The sequence below is a fragment of the Colossoma macropomum genome, unplaced genomic scaffold (genome assembly GCF_904425465.1).
Source record: "Colossoma macropomum unplaced genomic scaffold, Colossoma_macropomum, whole genome shotgun sequence".
Classification (NCBI taxonomy): Eukaryota; Metazoa; Chordata; class Actinopteri; order Characiformes; family Serrasalmidae; genus Colossoma; species Colossoma macropomum.
The window spans coordinates 29,964,557-29,987,344 of record NW_023494802.1 but is presented as its reverse complement, the minus strand read 5'-3'; the positions used below and the strand labels follow the sequence as shown (position 1 = coordinate 29,987,344).

The window sequence follows — 22,788 nt, the reverse complement described above, 5'->3', positions numbered from 1 at the left end:
ATAAAGAATACATTGTTTGAATGTCTTACAAATGGGTCTAAGCCTTTTTCAAAGGGGCCATAACGGACTATATCAAAATATCTTACTCCCTGCCATTGTTTCTCAAAATATCATTCAGAAAAGACACAAAATGTGAAAAATATAAAAAGTACTGTACTGCAATGTCCATTCTTTGATTGATGACGTGTTTTGATATTAAATTTCTTACAGTCTCTACACATGACACACATTATTTATAGCTCTCGATGAAAACGTGTTCTGATTTCCATACGCCTTGAAATAGCTGGTTCTTAAGAGGATGTAAGCAAATTGTACTATTATATCTTATATCCATCACTATTATATCTTCATCACTATAATGTTGATCTTGCGTATGAAACCTAAACATGGAGCCAGCCCTTCTTTTTTTAGAAGCAAGGTGAGGTTAATATGCAAAGATGTACGACATGGTCTGAAAAAATCCTAAAAAAATCTGATGCCTTTGCCTTCTAAATATTTTTTTTATTTTTTAAAAAAAAAAATAAAAAAAATACAAATGTCTTAATGCAGTTAAACTGTGTACATACAGACTGTTTCCCTACGTTACAATACAGTAAATGTGCGTAACGTACATTTAGTGCTTGCGCTTTTTTTTTTTGTTTCCTCTTACTTGATCACATACAGTGCGAATTAGCTAGCTAAATTATAAGTAAACCCTCCAAGCTTGCAGCTGGAAACACTAAGCAGTCCTGATCTACTGTCTTTATTTCAGCTGATGTGTTTGCATTGTGAAAGGAAAGAAGGCCAGGTGTGTTTGTGTGGTCTGGGCCTTCAGACTGGAACTGCACGGCTTTCAGCAGGAGGAGGGTCACCCAGAGGTAAAGGACCAGAGCACGGTTACATAAACCACTTACAGTTATTATTTCCTGAAGATGATCCACAGAAGTTTAAGATAAGCATCTTTTCCTTAGGTAAACGTTTATCTCATCTATGCTATTTAATATGAACTTCCACTATTGTTATGGAGACAGCTTCCTTTTTTATTTCTGAGTGTGGAGGTCGTTGTCGTTTCGTCCTCTGGAAAGCTGTTTAGGCAGCCGATTTAAAGGGTTTACTAAGTTGATACACTTAAGTTATATGTCAAGCTTGAGGAAGTTTTTCAAGAAAACACTTAAAGTGCAACGTACTTAACTTTAAGTGCCCCCTTAAGGGCAATGTTTGCTTAAGCTGCTTTATGCTACTAGGGATAGGACCAAAATAGTAATATCCTTAGGTGTATTTATACTGAATGATCTGTAGGCATTTTAATGCACATTATGTATAAAAACATGTATAAACGGTAAAAAAAAGACAGCCAATGCTCACTATAATGCTGCAGAGTGGTGTGCCTCTGTCACTAACACACTCGGCCACGTGGGGTGTGATTATATGTAAACACTGCGGTGTGCTCGCTCAGTCAGGCTCTCTCTCGTCCTCTCCTTGCATTTGTTCCACGCTTCATAGTAACTGCTGTGTTTTTTCTTGCTTTCACTGCTGCTCCTTGGGCCTAATTTAAGGCCTAACTGGGCCTAAGCTAAGGATCAGGTGGTGAGGTGTAATCTCAAGTTAAATCTAAACATCGCTGCACTGCAAGGGTTAGTTATAATGTTAGTAAACTAATCCAACCTCCAGCGTAAATAAAGGGCTGGTGTGTGTTTTAGTTTGAAAGCTTTCAAAACAGGTGCTACGTGTCGTCACACACTTACGCACCACACAAGCTGGATTTGTTTTACTAGGCAATGTCATTTGCTCAAATAATAAGTCACTAGAGACTGGATTGGAATCTGAATTTAGCCCAGGACTTTGGCTAGACAAGCCCACCATAACCACAGCGAGCCCCCCACCTCCAACAAGATTTCCAAAAGCCGCAGGCATCAACCGTGATTTCAAACTTGAATGATCAAACTTTTGTTTTTATCTTTTTAAAGCTGTAAATTTAAGTCAAGGTCAAAAACTGAAGTGCTGAAATGTAAATGTCTAAAAGCAGTTCTCTTAATGTAAAGGGAAACTTAAGCAAGTGGCTACAGGCCACAAAGTATTGTGAAATGTGTGTGTTTATGTATCCATGCTAATGTGTGTTACTTGAAGCAAACAAGGCCTCAGAGTACACTAAGTGTGAATGTTTAACCAAAAACAAACGGGTTGACACTGACGGAGACTGTGTGTGTTACGATGTGATACGGTTATGAAAAAGATGGAAGGAAGGAAGTGAGCACCAGAAGGCAGAGACCTTGCCCCCCACAGCGCAAAACTACTGTCCCTCAAAACACATCCGAACACACACACACACACACACACACACACACACACACACACACACACTAATTAGGCTGTCCTTGCTGCGTTCACCACAGGCACTGTCTGAGTAATATTTACACTGGACACAGAATGGCAACAAAATTCAGATACAGCAGAACCAGCCTGCAGCTAACCACACCAAGGACACTCAGAAAGAGAGAGAGAGAGAGAGAGAGAGAGAGAGAGAGAGAGAGAGAGAGAGAGAGAGAGAGAGAGAGAGAGAGAGAGAGCAAAAGAAAGAAAAAATGAAAGAAAGAACAGGAAGACAGTGAGAAAAAAAAAGACACACTGAGTGAGAGAGAACCAAAGAGGACCTTAGAGAAAAAAGTGACAAAGAAAGAAAGAAAGTAAAAAAAAAGAAAAAGAAAGAAACAAAGAAGAGAGAAAAGGAAGAAAACAAAAAGAAAGAAAGCAAGAAAAAAAAACAGACAGAAGAGAAAAGGAAAAAAGAGCGAAAGAAAGAAAAAGAAAGAAAGAAAGAAAGAAAGAAAGACAAAGAAAGAAGAGAGAAAATAGAAAAGAAAGAGAAACAAAGAAAAAGAAAAAGCAAGAGAGAAATAAAAACAGACAGAAGAGAAAAGGAAAAAAGAGAGCGAAAGAAAGAAAGAAAGAAAGAAAAATAAATGGGGGAAGAGAAAACAGAGAGAAAGAAAAAGAGAAAGAAAAAAATAAGATTAGAGAGACAAGAAAGAAAAAGAAAGAAAGAAAGAAAAAATGATAGGAAAACAAATGCGAGAAAGAGTGGAGTGCTGTGGAAAAGACAGCAGAATGAACGAGAGAGAGAGAGAGAGAGAGAGAGAGAGAGAGAGAGAGAGAGAGAGAGCGGGGTTGAGTATTTACGTTGTTCTGATGCAGCACTTGGAGAACTCTGTTGACGTTGTTGAGGGCGTGGACTCTGGTGGAGCCGCGCTCTTTGGTCTGAACACACAGAGAGAGAAATCTTTTATTATTACAACAGACTCACACGACTGGTGAACAACTGGACAGACAGCAGGTATCTCTCTCACACACACACACACACACACACACACACACACACACACAGAGTAATGCTATAATAAGCAGGGCAGCATCTCAACAACAATCCTCTCACACCCTCCGTCACCTCACACCTGTCAATCACACTCGAGACTCTGCATGCATAACCCTGTACAGTAGCTTTTTTCATCATTGTTACTCTGATATGTGGGTCCAGCACCAGACTAATTGTGCAGCATAATAGCATTTGCATATGTGCGTGTGTGTGTGTAACAGAGACTACCAGTGTCCCCAGCTGAGTGGGAGAGGTATGAGGGTCTGGCTTGGTGCCAAATGAAAATGCTTTTAGGCATTCCATTCCAAAGACAGCGGGTCATTATCACTCACTCAGCCCTTTAAAATCTCAACAACTGGAGCTCGCTGTCTGAGGGCCAACAGGTGCCCCACACACAAACACACACACACACACACACACAAAATACATAGCCATACATACCCATACATGCCTCAATGTACAAAAATATACACACAGAAAGAAGTGCCCGTAGCAGGCACAGGCATGCATGCATGGTAGCAGTGGGAAAATTCATCTGAAGGAGGTGATTCATTTGCAATGATTTTAGAATGCATTTCAGTTAAAGTTAATGCATCAACACAATTTATTAACACTGTTAATGCATTGTGAACCATCTGCAGTAGTGCAGGCTGAGGCCCAGCTGCAGTGCACTGTATGCTGGTATAATAGAATCCGCAACTCTCTTTCCAATATAGCTTTCAAAGCGATACCTTCAACACCTTGGGCAGACTATGCTGGACAGGGTTTGTGAGAAACCTATGGATATGGACAAAGCAAAGTGGAGCTCCAGTTCCCCTCGAGAGGCTCTACTTTAATAAGAACCCACGAGCTGTACGAACGAGAGCGAGAGGGTACAATTGTTGACCACTGACTGTACAGTACTGAGTAAATGTGAGAGACCACTCCTCACTTATTAAATTTCTAGGCAAAATGGCCATTAAGTACGTTAGTAATCAATTTTTTTGTGATTTATCAGTATCAGTATTTAGTATGTCCACTCCTCACCAGTTTTTCTAAGAAATCTGAAGAGATATTTTTCCACATTTTTAGTCTTAGAAGTTGGTTGGTTTTTGTGCTTCTCACAACCCAAGTAATCCCAAACACATTCAGTGATGTTGAGGTCTGGACTGTGGGGTGGTCAGTCTTTTGAGAACAGCAGCTTTTTGTTTGATTTGCAAACTGTCTTCCTTTTCAGTGTATTTCCTTTACTCAGTCACAGCTTATTGACAGCTACACAACCTTTCAGATCCACAAATTTCCTGAAAACATTTATATTCCTTCCTATGTGTAAACCTCCTTTAGGGTCAAATCTACGCAAATAAGACGAAATGTGAATAATCACGATGAAAGTATTTTAATAGTTTATCAGCCCCAATAAAACAAAATGTTTGTTTTTTCGTAATCATGTATATTCCACTATTAGCTAGTTCAGTAATTTGTGTACACAGTGTATTTTGAATTAATACTGAATTACTCCAAAATGTTGTGGCGAAATTTGAGATTTCATGGTGCATTTAATTCTTTCAAAAAACTGTAGTCAAAATTAATCAAACCACTGTAAGGTCAGAGATTTACATCCCTAATGCATATACATTCACAGGGTCACAGCACCGACAGGCACTGACACACACGCACCAGGGTGGTTCCTGTGAGACCCTCCAGCAGATCCAGAAGCTTCCTTCCATCTTTAAGGTCACAGAACATGTCCTTAATGGCTGCTTTCCCCGTCTGCAACACACAACATTAAAAAAAAAGCTTTAACACCAGGAACACAACCTCAAACACATAAAAACACATGAAAACACAAAAATGTAGCACATAAGTTCCTGTTTGTCCCTATTACTATTCCCGACTTTAGATGAGGGGACTATGTAGACCTCTATTACAGTGAACAGCAATGGTCTCTAATCACTGTTCACTACATTAGAGCACTATACAGAACACTATTATAGCGAACAGAAACAGTCCCTAACCACTATCAGAGTATTTCAGACAACACACTTTTTTATTTCTAAGTATGTCACCTGTAGTGCGCATCTGTCTAAATGAGCATGTACGTGGGGGTGCGATACCCATGCCAAGTTCCATATGATCGCTCTGACCTGCCTGTCTCGTCTTCATGCTAACCAGACACCCACGTGTGTTCATTAACACACAGAAGGTTAATTAAAGCGTGACGGGAGTCTCTTCAGCCTTAACTAAGCTTCTCCAGGGGCCTCAGACTGGCATTACGAAAACATGAGTGTGTAACACTAACAGTGTGCTCAGCCTGCTCTGTAGGAAAGGCAATCGCAGCCTTCACGCATATCAGAAAACACACTTTCTTTTCCTTTCTTTTGGCCTCCCTGGACCGGTCATGGTGCTACAGCAGAATCCGAAAAACTGCTTGAAGACATTTCTTAATGCACACCCTCTACACTGCTCTACACTGCTCTACACTGCTCTACACTGCTCTACACTGGAGCTACAAGGCTAACATAGCTAAAAACAACTACTATTGTGCAAACTGCACGCCCTAATCACCACACACTTCCTTCCTGCATCAAGTTGTTAAGGGATGACTTAAGTATGACCTTAAAAATTAGGGCTGATCTGAACAGCATTGTACAGCTTTCAAATACTTGCTGGTATTTCTGAACAAGCACTCAAATACTTGTTCTTAAAATCGCCCTTGAAATAATAATAATTTCAGTTTCATAATTAATAATAACTTTAAGCATGTCTGTTACTGCAGTTCAAAATATATCCAGTCAGTTCTTATGAGTCCCATATCAAGTGTGTAGAAAATTGTTTTATTTGTCATCATCACGGTTTTACATTAATTTCTTTGTTTTAAATATTATTAGTTATTATTCATTTTATCCAGTTGTTTTATTTGGCTAGTTTACCATTTTTCTCAACATTAAAAAGCAGCATTAAAGGCAAAACACAGGACAGGTTGAGTTCAGTCATGTGGTTCTCAGTCCACAGCCTAAAGAGTCGCTGACTGGAGTGGTTAAAGTTAAACTGACCCCATGCACCAGACTCCTTTGCTTTATAGTGCCCACAATGTCAGCAGTGCTGGAGTTCCCCAGCACTCACCACACCACAACAAACATGTTTGAGGCTCTGATTTAGCAACAGCCTCACCAGAGCCTAGTAATACATGGATCAATACCACTAGACATACATATGTGAGATGATTCATCACACTTGTTGCGCTTCCATGCTAAAATGCTTACACTAAAACCAATTAACCCTCTACTGCATGCATTATGAGAGCAATTAAAAAAAAATCAATTCACTTTTCTTGCATAAAATGGTCCTTGATTTATTTTTTTCAGACCCTATTATTAAATTCAAAACATTTAAAAAATAACAATGTGTGCAGGGGTCCTTTTGGAGTATGTTGCCTTGAGGCAACCTTGTGCGACAATGGGAAGAAATGATATAGAGCCATATTCCCTGAAGTGGTGAGACCTGGCTTGTAACTGGCTAAATCCATTCCACTGTCCACAGTGTTGCTTCTAGGCAACAAACATATTACTGCAAAATCTCATGACAAAAAAAATTTAAACTCAATGTTAAAAAAGAGGTTTAAAGAGATAGTATGACCAACCACATGCTTTTTATTGACGTACTCAAACTCTAATCCTTTATTGTTAACCCTATCGTTGTCTTTAAATATGTATAATGTTATTGTAAAGTGGGGGAAATGTGTTTGTTGCCCTGAGGCAACGTCGTGCAATAGAGGGTTAAACCGGACTGATTACGCTCTGTGTGATTTTTAAGTACTGATGACCGTTAACGATATGCTCAGAAAAGTATATTGTTATATTGTGAAATATTGTGATGTAATTTATCACCACAATGATAAATACGGTCATATTGCACAGCTCTATTGCACATTCTACATGGAACATTTCCCATCCGAAAATATGAGATAGAAGTTTAAACAACAACACAATACGATTTGGTAGCTAAGCACTTTCATTACTTGTTAGCTACATTAGCCTCATAGCTCAAGCGCAAAACTAAAAAACGTTTAATACCGAACGTGTCTTAGCTGACTGACCACTTATGAAGTAAAGGGGGAATTTGTGTCATTTCATCCTTCAACAAACTGTCACTTTAAAAAAAAAGCCTGTAATAAAACCCCTATGCTGCCCACATCTGGGTTAACTACTAAATGCACACCCAGAGCAACAAACATCATCTAAAATTCAGCTGGCTCTCCAAAGGTTTGAGCATGTCTTACAAAATTAGAAAGAAAAGTGCACCACAGGGCAGATGAGACATATTTGGCTGCTGGTGACAAGCACTCTTGTCCTTCTATAAATACGCTTGACATACATCAACAGAAGAACACAAGGAGAGGGGGGAAAAGAAAGAGGGAGACAGAAACATAGAAACATAGAAACAGAGAGGGGTGGGGAGAGAACTTTCACATGAGAAACCATGAGAAAAGGGGTCACTAGTCGTCAAGGGACTTCCTTCTTTTTCTGGAGGGTTTAATGTCGGTCATCCAAACAGCCTCGTGTGGTAAATAAGACTGCAAATGAGTGACCCGACGGATTCTTATGATTGAAACAGCTCAAACCAACAGAACATGACGTGAATATTTTAGGTAAATGATGAGAGCTGTTTATCTAACGGTGGGCAATGTGCCAACGATCACTGCTATTGTGATAAATGAATTGCATTCTTAGACTTCCTTCACATAAATCTCCATTACTCTAGGAAGTAGAGGTGAGAAATCTGTCAATGTTTTATCATATTGTGATAAATGACATCACAATATTGTGGATGCAGTCAGTACATCAACAACATGAAACAACTGTTCAGCTGTAACTTTAATACTACTAACTCGACTTTGCCTGTGCTGCAGTGTGTCTCACGCTTAGCCTGCTAACAAAGCTTCTGTTAGCTTAGCCAAAACGCTACAGCCTCAAACACCATAGAACATGTCTGATTTCAGGCTTCAATCTAAAACCAGTCGCTCAAGTTTGTCTCAGATATCGTCTAAATGGGTGATATTTTAGCATCAGTTAGCTGGAACAAAGCCTGTGCTGTGGTGTGTGGCGCATTTGTCCAGCTAACTAAGATAACTTCAGCTTAGCCAAAACGCTACAGCCTCAAACGCCTTGGAAAAGGCTCAGTTTCGGCTTTGTCACTCCAACACCAGTCACTCAAATTTTGCTCTCTCAGACATTAGTTTTTATTATTTACACTTGGTTTAGTAGAGCACTAGTTAGTCAGAATCAATCCTGTGTTGCACTGTTTGGGTCTGTAGCTGCTCAGTGAGCTAACGATAAACTGGCCAATAAGGCTACAGAACTAAACTTCAGAAAACAGCTTTAATTTCACTTTTCTGTCCCTTCATCGCCATTTGCTCGACTTTACTCCCTCAGATTTGAATCATTATCACCTAAACTTGAGTTGAAACTATTCGTATATGAAGGCTATCCGGCCGGAACCTCTTTTAAGCCTGCCAACCTCGACCCAACAGCTCTGACTCCTGCATGAACATTTCAGGCTTTAGTGTGATGCCACGTTGAAGCCACTTTTTAGCGTAGTTTTCCTTCTACTGACTCAGTAAATGTGACTTCTTTCATGTTTAACTAAATAATGTTACATAATTCAATTTTACAGAAACAAAGGGACTCTATTGCAGAAAGCACCCTCATCCACAGTTGTACTGTAAACGGCAGTGGAGAGGGAAAACACTCAGGAGCCGGCCGCTGAGGAAGAATGTAACGTCTCTGGGAGCTGGCTAAAGCTGAACAGTCAGAAATACCACACAATCTTTCCACCACATCGGAGGAGGGCGAGTTTAGCTCTGTGTAACTCTGAATCTACACTGGGTTCTGGAACAGAATCTTTCATCTGGGTTCCGGAGCGCTGCCAGAAGAGGAAGCCATGAGGAATAAAACGGGCTGAAGAGCGGTTTTAAGAGTTCGGGCTCCGCTGAGCTGGCAATGTTTGCTGTTTGGTTACCTTGGAGAACTGTGCGTTGATCCACTTTGTGAAGGTCTTTTTCTGTACCGCATCATGTTCATCTGAGAGAGAGAGACAGAAAGAGAGAGAGACAGAGAGAGAGAGAGAGAGAAAGAGAAAGAGAAAGAGAGAGAGAGAGAGAGAGAGAGAGAGAGAGAGAGAGAGAGAGAGAGAGAGAAAGAGAGTGAGTTGGTTTTTGAGTCATAAAGCACTGCACTTGATAGCCTGAGTCAGTTCAGCCAAAGCCTCCAACTGTGAAAACCACTTTATGCTGCAGTTTCTAAAGAAAACTCAACAAAAACAAAACAAACTATCAACATACAGTAAAAATCTCCTTAAATGTACCATTAGATTTGCTCTGACGTACAGGCTGGGTTTCCAAAGAAGCCCTGCATGCATGCGTGACTTTGAAAGCTACTCATACACTAATGCTCACATTTATCAGTTCAGCCTTCTGCTGTAACAAACATGAACTACTGATGACCTTAATGTAATTTGTTGTAGAACCTTTAATATCAGCTAAACAACATTTCAGTCATTACAGTTCACAGGCTGTTTATCAGACGCTTGAGAGTGAAGATCTGGGCTTGTTTTTGACCTCCTCATGAGTGCAGTTGTAAGGTCAGAGGGGCGCCGATTCCTGGACTAATTCTCTTTCTCTGTGATGCTTCGACAAAATAAACAGGTCACTCGCTCGCAGTGCTGACACTGAGTACACCAACACTGACAGAGTCAAAGGTTAAAATGACCAGACTTTGGGGTCATCTGCTCTGTTGTGTGAGTGTGTTCATGCAGAGTAGTTGAGGAGCATAAACACTGGAATGTGCCTGAGGGAAGAGGCGGAGCACCGAGAACAGGGAAATGACCACCACACAAACATATATTCTTGCACATGGGCTGCACAATATATTGTTTACTGATAGGTATCACCATATCTTCGCAAGGTTACAATATGCAATATACAATATGAGTCCTCTAACCCATCAGAATGCTTTTATACTGTGTGCTGTGGGCATCCTGACCAATCACAGCTCCAGATGAGAGATTCAGCGGGCATTTTGATGAATCAGGGTGTTCATATAAACCAACAAAAGTCAATTAATTTGGTCAAAAACAATGAAGAGGAAGTTCTTTTTTTTTAAATAAAGTAATTCATTACAAATTACTAATTACTTCTCTCAAACCTAAGCTGTGCAGTGAGCTGTACAATAAAATAGTGTAAAATAAAGATTTATGTTTATGTTCGCTGCTGCTGTCAGAGGAAAACCGTGCATCTCCATTTTTGATGTTTTTCAGTTTTTGACATAATTCGAAAATGCCTGTTGTCCTTTACATTGTGTGTAAATTTCATGACAAACACACCAAAACAAACGGCCCAAAATTACTTGGAAAATATTCTGGTTCCCCTGACTTCCATTAAAAGTAAAATAGTTTTTTCCTTTTCCTGTAAAGTTGTCGTTTTGGAGAAACAAGGTTTTCTTCCAACAACAGCGACAAGTAATACTGTTCCCTAAGAGACATACCGCATTACCCACAACACTGATCAAAATACTGCAGGCTAATCTTTAACCATGTCACATTAGGTCATCAATATGGCTTTAATATATTGCAAGGTAGAAAAATATGCAGCAACAGCAACAGCAACAACAGCAACAACAACAGCAACAACAACAGCAACAACAACAACAATTAGTAATTATACAATTTTTTTTCCTAATAATGTGATTAGCATTCAAATTGCAATTAATTTCTATAAATCAAAATCTAACCTCTTAAAAATCATAGTTCTTCAAGAGTTCTTTAGTAAAAAAAATGGTTCTATATAGAACCATGAACACTCAAAGAACCCTCTGCATGATTAAAGGGTTCTCTCCATCGTTAAATGGTTCTTCAGATTGACGGAGAATGTGCTGTAGAAGTTTCCACATAGAACCTTTTTGAAAAGAGTTCTATACAGCGCCAAAAAAGATTCCTCTATGGTTACAATGTCAAGCCTGTAACAATAGAAGAACGCTTTTTAGTGCTATATAGAACCCGTTTCAAAAAGGAACCATTTTTTGGTGCTATACAGAACCATTTTCTTTACTAAAGAACCCTTGAAGAACCATCTTTAAGTGCATAGGCCTAAGATTCTACCCAAAAAGATGATAACATCACTTATTCTGGCTTGAGGCTTGAGGCTTGCACGCTCAATGTACCATGCCAGATTGCACGCAACTGCGGTAGTATTGCATATAACACAGTGTCTTGCTGCTTGCGACAGGTCTAACTCATCTATAGGTGAGAAAGAAAGGTACTAAACTGTCACTGATGGGGTTCCCCTTTAGTCAGGGAACATAACTGTACCATAATCCATTGCAGTTAGACTTTCTAAGTTGTATTAACTCCACACACCCCGTCTTGACTCCTGGCTTATTTTGTTGTCCTTTTTTTAAAACATTAGGTTATGAAAAGGTACAATTATGTACTTTTCCCCCTGAGAAAAACTTATTTAAGGTTCACAGTTGAACCTTAAAGCCACTGTTGTACCTTTGAGGGAACATTTACATTGATTGTACCTTGATGAAGAGAAAATTTACCTGCATAGTACTTTTTTTCTGACAGTAGTTATCCATTTATCCACGTTATCAGGTTAAAGTTTCCTGCTTAAAACTTCACAAGGACGTTGATAAATGTTACCTATAATTAAACCTATAGCTCTTTCAGGACTTGTTGAAATTGTCATTTCAATCTAAAAAAATAGAGTCTTCTAGGTCTAGATGAAGATCAATAAAGAATATAACACTGTCAGACACACAGGAACACACCAAGCAACACACTCTATGTGTGACGACACATTTCCTCCTTGACATATGCATACATGCCTGCAAACACGTGCTGTGCTTTTATCTTGAGCCCCGAAATTCCTGGGACATTATGAGTGAATGGAGAGCATTGTGTTCAGAATGAGAGAGAGAGGGAGAGAGAGCGAGAGAGAGAGAGAGATGTTTGTCAGTCATGCTATACTGTCTTCTCTGGCTGAACGACTATGGGCTTGTACGTGTTGTACAAAGAGCACAACTGAGTTCAGTAAACGTATGGGCAGACGCACTGAGCAAGTGATGATTCCACTGATTTTTCAAAGTTATAATTGATTATAATAATATTCAACAAATGTATGCCTCCTTTTATTGGCCAATACGAAGCATTCAGGCGATGTTCAAACCCAGAAAGATTGGTATTAGGCCTGTGGCAATTATTCCATCAGCGCCGAACCACAATTATTAGAGCTGATCACAATTCCTTTCCACAGCTGTTAGCTTCCACAATCATATGTTTACGCTGCAACAAAAAGCGTGAACCAAGTGTTTTTTTATCAGTCAGATAAACGAATACATGTGCATGAAAGAATAAATGTAAACAAAAGAAAGCAAGAAACGGGTGTTTTGTCACACCACTGGTGTTACAAAAGGCAACAAAAGTGTTGACTTCTTACTGGTGCTTGAGCACCTTTAGACGGCAGCAATGAGTCATGTTTATTTATTTAAGCTTGAGCTGTGTCTGTCGTCGGTTGGGAGTCACAGAGCATCAACAGCTAGGAATCCGCCTATCAGCCAAACTGACCATATTTGTCGTGCCACCCACCAAAAGACGATGAAACTGTTACCTGCAATTATGGAGTTAATGGGGTTATGAAAATACGCATACGACACCCGTGTAAAATCTGAATCTCCAGGCTAGCTACTTTCCTCGCAGAGCACTGCAGCGCTCACAGCGTGGCTTCCCTCCGTCTACCAGGCCCACTAGCCTCTCTTAGCGGTGGGCTAGGGAGTAACAGCCCAGTACATGCACGGATTAAACAGCTCCTTACCCAGGTGGTCTAACTCGAGGTACGAAGGGGATACATCGCGGACCTAGCAGGGGTCCCGTAAAGCAGAGCACTGTTTGCAGCTGCCCTGGGAATACATGCTGTCTAGAGTGATACCGTTAAGGGTACGTCTGCATTAGCATGACGTTCCACATTTTAAAGGACTAACACTGAAGCGCACTGAACACCGGTGGAGTGGTGGGTTTAGGAGTAAGGCAGAGGCTGTGTTGGTGCTGCTTTCAGCAAATTAAAAATAAAACTGGAATGTTATGGAATGTAAACTAAGTTTCTCCTCAGAACCCCGAACGTTACAGTATTTGACAGCTCTCCTTTACAGATACCCTACATTTAGGAAAAAAATAAAACAAACAAATATTCCAATCCCAAAATTAAAAAACAAATACCTACCTAACAAGCAAATATCTGAATAGTCGAATATTCGGGTCTAGGCCTATTATTTACATTAAAAAACTACAACATAAATCAGCTTCAAAACAGGGCACTGGCCGACTGCTGACTGAGTGCACAGTCACTCATAATCGCTTTGAGCAAAATTCTACCAATTCCAATTTGGCCAGTTCCAATCATACATCCCCAGTGTTCAGCGTATTTCCAAAAGTTTTACCCCAAGAATCTAATTTAATTATGGTGAAATTTTATGAAGCACTGAATAACTTTCTACAGAGTGGAAATCAGACTATAAAGTCAGAGGTTTACATCCTTATTATCTGGTTGTGTGTGTGTGTGTGCGCGCGCGCGCGTGTGTGTGTGTGTGTGTGTGTGCGTGTGTTAGATGGCATGCCATGATGACTTGCAGAGTGTAAAGAGTGTGCTTGATCTTAATGGCAAGGCTAAGTACAGATATAAGATATTTTGACTAGTGACTCTGCGGAACACAGCTCCCAGAATTCAGTGCGGGTTCCTCCTCTGCTGCTCTGGATTCTTGCCTGAGCTTGTCTGTGTTGTAATGACAGAAAAGAGAAGAACAGCATCCAGATTCCTAATCAGGATTAAACTAAGGCTATCGCAATTACTTGATTAAACTTGATTAAAACATATTAAAATGCATCTTCTTAGTAAATCAACAAGAGGATATTTTAAACTCATATTGAACATTTTAAACTCAGACTCATCTCTCTTACAGTAAGAAACTGGACTCATTTATAAGTATTTATTTTATATTTTTTCCAATAAAGTACTCTGGAATCTTTGAAACACTATACACGGTTTGACACTGTTCAGTTAAGGCCGTTTATATTGTTTTGCCATTGTTAAAATCAAATGTGAACAGATGGGTGTCGAACAACCAAGACATGTTTGGCATCCAAATTCTGTTTCTCTATTTAAGCACTGGAGCTACAAGGCTTGTATAGCTAACAAACACTAGATGTCATAGTCACCAATACATCCACAAAACTTCTCATAGCCTCATCATCATCTCAAACGACATCATGGGTATTAGTGCACAGTATGACTTGGTGTGAACTACAAAAATTAACACAGCTTCACTGTGTAGCTGAACTCTGCGGGCAGCTATTTTAGACATTGCTCCACAGGAACCAACCCCCCTTCGAGTGTATGCACATCCTGCAGGCACATGGACGCTAGATTACATTAAAGACTTCTGTGCTATTTCTATCTACAAACACATCTTCACTAAAAAATAGATTAAGGATAAAAGTTATTTATGAAATGAAACAGAAATTACGAGCACCATCTATTGTATCCATATGACTGTGTGGGCGTGCCCTTGAAAAGGAAGCAAACTTCAGCAAAACACCACTGAAATCTAAGAAGACTGTGCCCCAGTGTTCAGCTACACAGTGAGTTTTGTTTATTTTTGTGAATTCGAAGATTTACCTCTAAACACTTTATACATATTAGAAAATAATTGCTAAAAACGTGAACTATGTAGTACTGAATTATAGAGTTAGACTAACAGTTAATCTTTTTTGTGTTCAGGATTTTTTGGGCAGGCCTGAAATCGTGGCTTGGTGGTACACTGGAGCCATACTTACCATGACCTCCCCCCAACACTAAAACCTTCCAAAAATAACAGAGCATTAGCGTCGGTGGTTCTCCCGGCCTAACTTTACTTGGCTAGATTATGCTGGTCAGTAATATATGTTGCTAATTTGCATAAATGGCAAAAAAGTACTAGCCTGTTACAGGCTGAGACAAACAGAGCCGATTCTTCGGTAAGTCAGTGACCTCTGAACCACCAGAGCCAGAATCCGGTTCGGAGCCAAACATTTATGGCTGTACAGTCCAATAAAGCTACTAGACGGAGTAAATTCCGAGTTTGTGTCAGCTGACGCTGCGCTAGTGGCTTCATTCCAATCCAAGAAAGCCTTTGCTGCCCAGTTTAGCGAGCTAACAGATTTGCTAACGTTGGTACAAAGCTGAAGTCGGCTTCCTGCCCACCAGCTTCTTGTTCGAAATTTCAAAGGGTGTGGCAGTTACATTCTGGCGAATACGAAGCTGAAGAGAGGGTGTACCTTTCTCGAGAGTGGGCACGGTTTCAGCGCCTTCAGTGGACACGCCCCTAGCATTTTACAGCAGAAAAAACTGCCTATTTTTTCACGATTTTGAAACTTTTTTTTTTTATTTTTCATTATTTTTTTAGATTGAAAATTTGTATACTTGCTCATTTTTTTTATCATTCGAATTTGGCTGGGTGGTTAATAACACATTTCACTGTGACGTGACAAACTCAAAACACATTTATTACTGCTTTACACAGACTTTAAACACGCCTTGGCTGATCGACTACAGCTGGGTTAATCTTTAAAACAATCAGAGGATTACTCGATCACTAATACATTCGACAGTGACAGCCCCACACTGAAGCATATTAAGAAAAACACACTGGTGTCTCCAGTAAAGAGCAGAGCAATCAAAATCTGCACAGGCTGACACCTAAACTAAACACACTCGGCGGTTAATAATTGACACTTTTTCAGAGAAGCAGATACTCTCACTCTCACACAGCCTCGTTCCGAGACGAGCAGAATCCACACCATAAATGGATCCCTGCTTAATGTTTCACAGTGGAGAAAATGCCACCACTCGCAAAAACAAGACACGACAAAGGGCAGCCGATTCAAGCAGAAAGAGCGCTTGTGCTATAGTGCAAATCACTACTACAACAGGGTAGAGGTTTCCACGGACAAGAAAGAATTAGAAGCCAGCCCAAACCTGATTGGTACCCTCAGCCTTGAAGTCTGAACCGATCAAGCCAGAATGGTACCGCTAAATTTGAGACCTGAGTTTAAACTGAACCCGCTCCGATGCATGGGGCCAAGGCTGGCTTCTAATTCTGAGTGGAAATTTTCATTCCACCTTAAACGGCGAAGCAGTTACATTCTGGTGGTGCCACTTCAGGTGGAACGGAACATTCTAACACAGAGCTCACGTCAGCTTCGAGGCACTAACAGAGATGGACTGTCACAGATGTGGTTTTACAGTGCGTTGCTTTGTTAATAAGAACTTAAGTGGATAAACCAGTCTCTTACACAACTGTAATACATTAACAGTGTTTACTGTCAGTAAATTTTATGGGACTATCAGTTGTACCTGGCAAAATCATATACTGTTAAAAAGTTCTACTGCAAAAAATAAATAAATTAAAAAAAAAAAACACACACGCTCATTAGAAAACAGACCAGAGTTAAAAAGTCCCAAACCCAGCCTGAATCCCGATACTTTACCAGGCCTTATTGGCCTCAAAGTACACCTCTACAGATGCCCATAACAATCCAAACGAACATATAGCCTCTATTCACTTTACCTACTTGTGCTCGCTCCACAAAAGAAACCCATGAACTTCTGTTTTATGCACTGGCAGTTAACAGGCTTTCATTGGATTTTATGTGTTTTGACATCGACTAATGGAATTTGTTTGGTTTTTCTGCACTAAAAAACAGCTGCCATCATTCTGCCAACCTCTCTTTATTCCTTGAAGATTAACGTGCCTTTGAGACTAATATATGTAAATGACCTCTGTTCTGATTGGCTGTACTATGGTGTACCTTAAAAAGCAGTCTGGGCTGAAACACTCCTTATAACTTCAGCCTGAACGTGTGGAAACTGCTACAGGTAGATCAATGTAAATGTGTTAGTTTTCTTTTGACATCACTCGGACTGTGAACTCAAAATGGGATGTTTTTTTAGCTTAGCTTTTTAGCTTTCTATACATGGACTGTACAGACCAGGAAGTGAGTGGTTCATAAAAATTTGCCACAATGTTAACAATAATACCCTAGAAATGTTTCTTTAAGGGTTGTTTAGTAAAGGCACTGGTTATACATGAAACCATGAGCGTGCATTTGAATGCATAAATGGTTCCTTATGACGTAAAATCATTTGTATATGTTCAATAACCTTAAAAAATGGTTCTACATAGCACCAAAAAAGGTTCCACTATTATTACAAGTCAAGTAAAATTTTCTGTTACTATATGAAACCCTTTTACTAAGAGTGTACTACATCACACTTTCAAACTAAGTAAGGAAAATTTAGTTTTTTAAAACATGAACTGTTCAAGAAAAAAATCGCTTTGCATTGTTTTCTGAGTATTTCTTGAAAAATAAGCCTGAAGATTTAATATGCCTGGGAATTGCTGAGAAAACCAAATGCTGACCTCTAGTTTCTCACCTAGGATAAGTCACTACAGGACATCAATGAAAATCTTCAGGGAGCTGGCTATGGGAATCTGAGGAATGGCTTAATTTTCCTCCAAAAAACCTGAAAGGTCAATATGAGTCTACTCTCCATACTCCTTATAACTGCTGATAATGCACTGTGTAATAACACACAGCTAAAAGCTTTTGCAGCTGTTCACTGATTGGTCAAACTGATGTAGCGCCAAAGTCTGTTACCCTTTCCATGCAGAAGTGGGGTCATGTTGACCCGGCACTCTCTCTACCAAACAAAGTCAGTTCTGTAAAGCTGACTTCACAACCTCACACAATCCCTTAAATCAAAAACAAAAAAATCCAAAGTAATAAAGAACTCCGTGAAGAATTTCACTGCCAAATTTTCTACGGCTCAATTCAATCAATTTAAACTGATGCATCGCAAAATCCTGCCAATAAACAGTTTCCTGTGTTTAATGTTTCTCCAAGGCCAGTTCTACATAGAACACCATGCTTCAATCATTTCAATTCCAGCCAAAATGGTCATCAAGTACAAGTATTTCAGCAGAAAACATGTTTAACAGAAAATTACACACACGCCTCAACAACTAAATATAATACAAATGTTTTATATTCCACTCTTTCCATTTATTACAGCTTCCCTTCTTTTAAGGAGACTTTTCAGTATTTCTAAGAAATCTGAAGGGATATTTTCCACACCTCCAAAGTTCAGTCTTGCTAGTTGGAACTTTATTTTATTTGCAAACTTTCTTTTTTTGTGTGTCTATTTTTTCTCAGTAAGGGCTTCTCAACAGCTACACATCCTTTCAGACTCATGGCGCTGAGGTGTCTTCTCACAGCGGAAGGATGAACAGAGATACCTGTAGATATTTTTCAGATCTGAATCACAGTGGAACTTGACTTTCTCCTCTCTCTCAAAGATGAAAGCTTTAAGTGCTGTTTATCTGATGGGGACAGTGCTGGTGTCTACCAGGTCTTCCAGGTGGTTGTTAGGAATTCTGCTTCCTCTTTTAACTTCAGTTTTGAGAACTTCATTTATTTTCTTTTGACTTTTCCCTTCCTTATGTAAGCGTTTTATCTTATACCCTCAAAAATATCTCCTGAAAATTAATAACTTGTGCCTGCTTGCTGTTTTGACAGGAAAATTGAATAAATAAAGTAGTTCTTGGCTCATGCACAGTACTGTATATAGTACATTTCATCCACAAAAGTATCCCAATGCACTTTATATATGCAAAGACAAGAACAAACAACATACATGAAGACAAATGAAAAAAAATCATCAGAATTTCTATCACACACAGTTTAACGACACCTTGCCCTAAGGGCAGCTTTTTTTCAACACATATATCTAATCGCCACCCTCACCCCGCCACCACCTTCCCCCACAACACCACACACGCATGCAGCCCTACCTCTGAGAGTAAGTTTAAATTCTGCCATGACGCTCACAACAGAGCAGCAAAAGGGGAAGCAGGAACATTAAAAGAAAAGTAAAAGTGCTCATTCGCTCCTCGTCTTCTGCTCTGTCGTTTCTTCAGCAGAGGAGTGACAGAAGAATGCGAGGACTGAGGGAAGAAAAGGAGAAAGAAGAGGGAGGGAGCAGACGGAGATGGGCCGAGGATTGTAGGATACGTTGTGCTCCACTGACAGAGCACACATCGCTCTGTGCAGCAGCATACCCAGCATGCACAGGGCCAATGCATGACCGGCCCCACAGGTCGCCCTTATGACTGTATGACAGGTCTCCGTGGCGACCAAGCGCCGATAAGATGGAGTGATGATCCTGAACTATTTCACCAAAAAAAGTCTGTGCACTTCAGATTCATGCAGATTTATTTTGTTCGGTATTGAACATTTCTGCAGTTGCATTTTTGGTCTTTACAGATGACGGCTGTAGTAGATCACACAGCTAAGATAAGGCTCGTCTTTCAGGTTGAGTCATTACAGATTCGTCAGGTACTTCACATCAGACTGGCTCACACTGTTTTGTACATGCTGTACACTGTTCTGTATTGGGACAGTCACAACTACACAAATAAACCTAATAATTTGAATCACCTCTACATACTTAATAATGTTTTTTCAAGGGTTCTTCAGTAGTGAAAATGGTTCTATCTAGAACCATAAACACCTAAAGAACCCTATGCATGATTAAAGGGTTTTTTGCATGGTGAAATGGTTGATTGAACCTTTTGAAAATGGTTCTTTATAGCACCAAAGAGGCTGCTTCTATTATTACAAGCTTGACATCGTAACAATAAAAGAAGCTTTTTGGGTGCTATATAGAACTCTTTTCGAAAAAGGTTCTGTATAGAACCATTTACAACACATTCACCAATCCATGATGCAAATAACCCTTTAATCATGCAATTCAAATGTTCATGGTTGTATATACACAATATAAACCATTTTCTTTACTACAGAACAAAAATTGTCATTTCATTTAAAACAAAATGAAAAAATATATTTTAAATAATAAATCATTTGATTTTATGTATTAATGTTATGCCCAAGAAGCTACTTAAAATGGCACAAGACTGTCCCTAAATCTGAACACTTACTAAGAATCCAAAGAACTATGAACATTCACAATTATGCCAAGTGTAAACGCCCCCTTCCTGCCCTGTTTCTATATACCCCCTGACTCCATCACCGTACACCATCTGTGTGTTTGAACAGATGAGGCAGAGCATAAACAAAACATAGGCCCCCACTGTAACTTTACTAATATGAAAGATTCTGTCTTTTGGTCACTACAGCACAGTCACACAATTCCACTCACTCAGATTTGAGTCGTTATCCTCTAAACTTGCCACAGGGAGGCTGGAATGAGTCTGTGTGGCTGTGCATAAAGCTGACTTCTCAAAGACCTAATGCTAACTTCTAACGCTGACGTCTAGCGGCACAGTTGTTAGACCACACCGGTCAACCCCACTGGCAGTGCCGTGGGATGCGAGGGCTGAGGGAACAGGTGGGAAAGAAACAAGTTCTCTCCCCCTCTTGGCTGACGCTGGTTTTCATCAGCAGCACAGGCTCATGCTGCTTCTAATGGCTCTCATCAGCGCTTGGGTGTCGGGTGCAGGCCTCACGCCACAACCTTGTGGTTCTTGCTGTTGCCTGGCACATCCTCTCATTAGCATATTTAGTACATTGGACCATGATATAATCAAGGTCATTCGTGATGTCAAAGCTGCTACGTAGCGCCCCACAAAACCGCTTTTTTCGGATGTACTGAGAAAGTTTGTGTTTTCAATGGAAAAATGTAAACACATTATTAAGCTCTAGGGTCTAGTTTCTTTTCTCCGTAAGGGCTTCTGAACTTCTCAAAGATGAAAGCTTTACTGTTTATCTGATTGCGGCAGTTTTGTGGTTGGTACGAAGGTTTTGTTCTGACTGTTTTTAATAAAGACTTTTAAAAGGCTTTATTTCCCCATCCAGCAACATACACTCTTAAAAGGTGCCACAAAAGTTTGAGCGATGCAAAGGAAGAACTGGTTTTGCATCCTTAAAGAACATGCTTAAAAAAAATAAACTGAGTGTGAAGAACCTTTTAAAAGGTCACATAATGGAAAGGTTTCTGTATCAGTTTAAGTGTTCTTCCTATGACTTTTACTTCATGTATAAGTTCTTTAAAAACATTAAAAAGGTTCTCACACATCACATTTACAAAAAGCGTTTCTCTAAAGAACCATCAACTGAGGTTCTTTAAGAAACCACAAGGGGTTCTTCTATGGCGTTACATAGAGAACCCTGTTTGGCTTCTTAATTTTTACATTTTTGGAGTCTCTGAAAGCCTCTGCATGGTTTCGTATTGCGTAGTTAAGTCAATTTTTACAGTTTGGTCTTTGCTAAAACTCAGATAACTTGATTAACCGTCAAATCAGTAGATTAAAAAAATATAAGGAAGAGCAAAAAGCCCCAATCCAAATACGAGCACTTGCTCAATGCTAAGCTACTTCCATACCAACAATTCTAACTTTAAGCAAATGATTTCATACACAGATGCCTAAAAGGGAGGAATACGTCATAAAGGGTGTTTGGAGATGAACACCCTTCCCAACGAAAACATACAGATAACAGAAACACACCAAGAGTCACCCACATCTAATACACACATAAGCCAGCACAAGTCGACAAACACCGACAAAATAACAGAAACAGAACAAACTATATACAGTAGGGATGCACAATGATACTGCAGTCATATCAGTAGTGGCAGATAATTGCTTTAAAACAAATGATTGGCATCAGACAGATTTTCAGATTTAAAATAAAAACAACTTTGATTAGATTTATTGTACTCTAGAACAACAAAATGTTTAAGCTGCTGCGCTAAAATGTCTACATTTTATCCATTTTGCTTCAGATGCAAAGTTATTGTAATGTTATATAAGAAATGAATCTTATATTTCTTTGGAATGCTAATCCAAGTAGCTGTCACGCCAAGTGAGACATTTTGCAAATGTTTTTGTATTGGCATCACAGAGGTGAGCAATACGATGATTTGTTATTATTGTGATACGCTAGGTCACCTTTCTGATCACATAGCAGGCATCACCAACACCTCAAGACAATGACCAACTACATGTTTTATTACAACTGAATGTTTATTATATAACTAAGCCTGGCTAAGTGGATGTAGAGCGGCACAGTATGTAAAACATAAAAGCTACACTGTGTAAAATTTGGGGATCTGGAGACCCCTGTGGTGGAAATGTGTAATTGCACTCAGTATGTGGAAGAACATTTTGTAACGTAGGTTTTGTGCTTCGGACCCCTTCCCCAAGCGGATGAATGTGAAATGCAAGTGCACTGAAAGAGTTTTCAAAGAGAACTCAAATCTCAAGGATGTGTTTTCCGAGGACGTGAGTGAATTATCTACTACTGTCATTATTTCTTCATCAGTATAATGTTAATTTTGCATTTAAGATCTA

The 22,788-nt window shown here is 39.6% G+C and overlaps 1 protein-coding gene across 6 annotated transcripts in view; it reads right to left on the bottom strand.

The window, feature by feature from the left end:
* The window catches only part of LOC118821931 (utrophin-like), a 301,986-nt gene that overhangs the window by 257,896 nt on the left and 21,302 nt on the right, over nt 1-22,788 (bottom strand). For all 6 annotated transcript variants that reach the window (XM_036590622.1, XM_036590623.1, XM_036590621.1 and 3 more), the window contains 3 exons: nt 9,347-9,408; nt 5,006-5,098; nt 3,157-3,234 (listed from right to left, as the gene is read on the bottom strand). In XM_036590622.1, coding sequence (XP_036446515.1) covers nt 3,157-3,234; nt 5,006-5,098; nt 9,347-9,408 — 233 coding nt within the window. The remainder of the gene's footprint in view (nt 1-3,156; nt 3,235-5,005; nt 5,099-9,346; nt 9,409-22,788) is intronic.